The sequence below is a fragment of the Suricata suricatta genome, chromosome 7 (genome assembly GCF_006229205.1).
Source record: "Suricata suricatta isolate VVHF042 chromosome 7, meerkat_22Aug2017_6uvM2_HiC, whole genome shotgun sequence".
Classification (NCBI taxonomy): Eukaryota; Metazoa; Chordata; class Mammalia; order Carnivora; family Herpestidae; genus Suricata; species Suricata suricatta.
Genome location: NC_043706.1, coordinates 3,547,435 through 3,550,123, shown reverse-complemented (window position 1 = coordinate 3,550,123; position 2,689 = coordinate 3,547,435). Strand labels below are relative to the sequence as shown.

At 46.1% G+C, this 2,689-nt stretch overlaps 1 protein-coding gene across 1 annotated transcript; it reads right to left on the bottom strand.

Annotated features, from left to right (window-relative positions):
- Positions 1-2,479: 2,479 nt before the first annotated feature.
- On the bottom strand, positions 2,480-2,683 carry LOC115296193 (histone H2B 1/2). Its single transcript, XM_029944683.1, has one exon. It carries the CDS (start codon positions 2,681-2,683, stop codon positions 2,489-2,491), a length of 195 nt encoding a protein of 64 aa, XP_029800543.1. The 3' UTR covers positions 2,480-2,488.
- Positions 2,684-2,689: the final 6 nt, after the last annotated feature.

Here is a 2,689-nt window from a genome sequence, read left to right as displayed (position 1 = left end):
ACAAGCAAGCAAATTTTTTATACGTCATGAGCTACGAAAGCCATTTTGATGAAAAGGAAGTAAGTGACCGTGACGACTGAGAACAGCATACCTATATGGCATACAGTTTGTGATTTTAGCTGAAATAATAATATGATAATGTAATTAACATAAATAGGTACTGGAAAGTATTAAAATTTTTGATTTACTAATCATAGTATTATATGCACTGAAAATCAAGATGGTTCATGAAATCATGATTAGAATTACAAAGTTTAGTAATCAGATGGATATAAACTGCGTGTAAATAATTTCTCAGGTCACAGTGTGACCCTCTTTTTTATATCAGTCTTCTATTTTATTTGTTTTTTAATTACACGAGTGATCCATTAACTCTAAAACATCCTCAGCCATGATCTTTGCAAGCTCACATCTGCATGATTCTCTCTGGTTGTCCTTCAGGTACCAAGATTAGACATTATTTCAGACAATGTTACTACTAATTCTAGATCTCTTAAGCTCACTTTTACTTTTCTCTCTATGCATTTTGATAATTAAGACCCGATTACAGAGTTCATAAAATTCTTCAGCTGCGTCCATTTGGCTATTTAGCCCACCCAGCAAGTTTTCATAATTTTAATTTTCTTATGAGTAATTGTATATGTATACCTTTATCTCTAGAATTTGTATTTTTTTGAAGTCTTTGTGTCATTCTTTGTATTTTCTTAGCCTCTCAGCATGTTTCAAATAGTCCTTTTTTCCCCTCTTTTAAATAACAAATTGTCTATTTATTTATATATTTATAGAGAGAGAGATCACCAGAGTAGGGGAGCGGAGCAGAGGGTGAGAGAGAGAGAGGGAGCGGGAGAGAGAACCTCAAGCAGGCTCCACATTCAGCCAGACGGGGCTTGATCTCACCAACTCTGGGATCATGAGCTGAGTCATAATCAAGAGTTGGGTGTTCAACCCCCTGAGCCACCCAGGCATCCCCCAACCTTTTACTTTTAAGTGATTAAAGTGAGCAACTTGAAATCTGCATAGGTTAATTTCCTTTTGCTCGTTCCTTTCCTGCTCTTATCCCTGGTGGAGGTGTCCTGTTGAATTGTGTGCTAGTTTTGTGTGTGAAGCCTCCCACGCTCGGTCTCTCGTGGGTCGTGTGTGGGGATTTGTCGAGACCTAGAGTGAAGCTCATTCCTCCAGAGAGGATTTGTATTTGCATTAACCAGGTGCTCAGGGGCACACAGCCAGCTTGGGCTTAATCCGTAAATTAATTCTCAGCCTGGGCCTTTGAATCCCTGTGACACTGATGCCAGGGACGATCGGGCTGCCGTCCACATCACAGACGTGGAACCCACCTTGCTTGGCACCGAGGCCCTGGGCAGCCTCTTCCTCGTCCTGGTCTGTGGCGAGTGTGGGTCTGTGTGCACGTGTGTGTCTGCATGGGTGCTCGCTTCCGGGTCACCTTCTTCCCCGAGGATGTTCCTGGGCAGGCGTGTCAGCCTCACTGGAAGGATTTCTCATCAGTTTTCTTGGTGAATAATAATGGAAATCTACATTTCTTCCGTTCCCCAGCAGCTGGAACCCTTTATGCCACAGGAACAGGTGCGGCAGAAACCACCTTCTGCCGGAAGGACTTTCCTTCTCATTCCGCCACCTCTCCGGCCTTGCTTCAGGGGTCCACGAGGGAAGCGGCCAAGGTGCTGAGCAGGGAGCCTCAGTCCTGACGGGACTGAGTGGGGGGCTTCTGTCCTGTGCCCCGGAGGAGTGCAGCTGAATGCTTCCCAAAGACCGTAAATGAGATAGGACTTCCTGGGAGAGGGGCTGTAGTAACTAACAGGACTTGAAGACCTCCCACAGCCGGGACAGGTTCCCTTGCCTGTGGGGCTGTGGCTTTTGGAGACAGCCTAGACTCTGTCACCCTCAGCCCCCAGAGACGCCCCCTCCCCTCCCGGCTGCTCAGAGCAAGCAGAAATGTGAGCAATGGCAAAGCTGGCCAACTAGAAATGCCCGTGAGTGAAAGATTTCCGGGAAAACTCACATGGACTTCAGCCATTTTCAGTATGACATCTATACATTAAAAAGAAAAAGATAAAAAGCTGATCAGAACAAAGTTTTGAGAACATGCTCTTTTGTGCGCTGGGTAAATAAACTTCCTTACCAAGTGCTTGAACAACATGACGATCAATTTGGAGCCCTGCTCACCGAACCGAGTTCTATACACTCGAAATGGCATTTCACTTAAAATTAAGTTCTAGTTTTGTGAAGCTGAAGGAATAGTGTTTCTACTGAATTGTTTGTGGTGGGAACGCAGCTCATGGTGTTACTGAACTTGCAAATACTTTCTACGTAGCCCCAATGGAAAATTGCGAGTCGTAGCTGGATTTAAACTTATTACCTGTCACCCAAAAACAGCTTTCGGAATGGAAGGGTTACATCTCATTTGTTGAAAGCATGCGTGGCTCTGAAAAGAGCCTTTGGGTTTGGATAACAAGACGCTTACTTGGCAGGTTCACTTGGAGCTGGTGTACTTGGTGACGGCCTTGGTGCCCTCGGACACGGCGTGCTTGGCCAGCTCGCCGGGCAGCAGCAGGCGCACGGCCGTCTGGATCTCCCGCGACGTGATGGTCGAGCGCTTGTTGTAATGCGCCAGGCGCGACGCCTCGCCCGCGATGCGCTCGAAGATGTCGTTGACGAACGAGTTCATGATGCC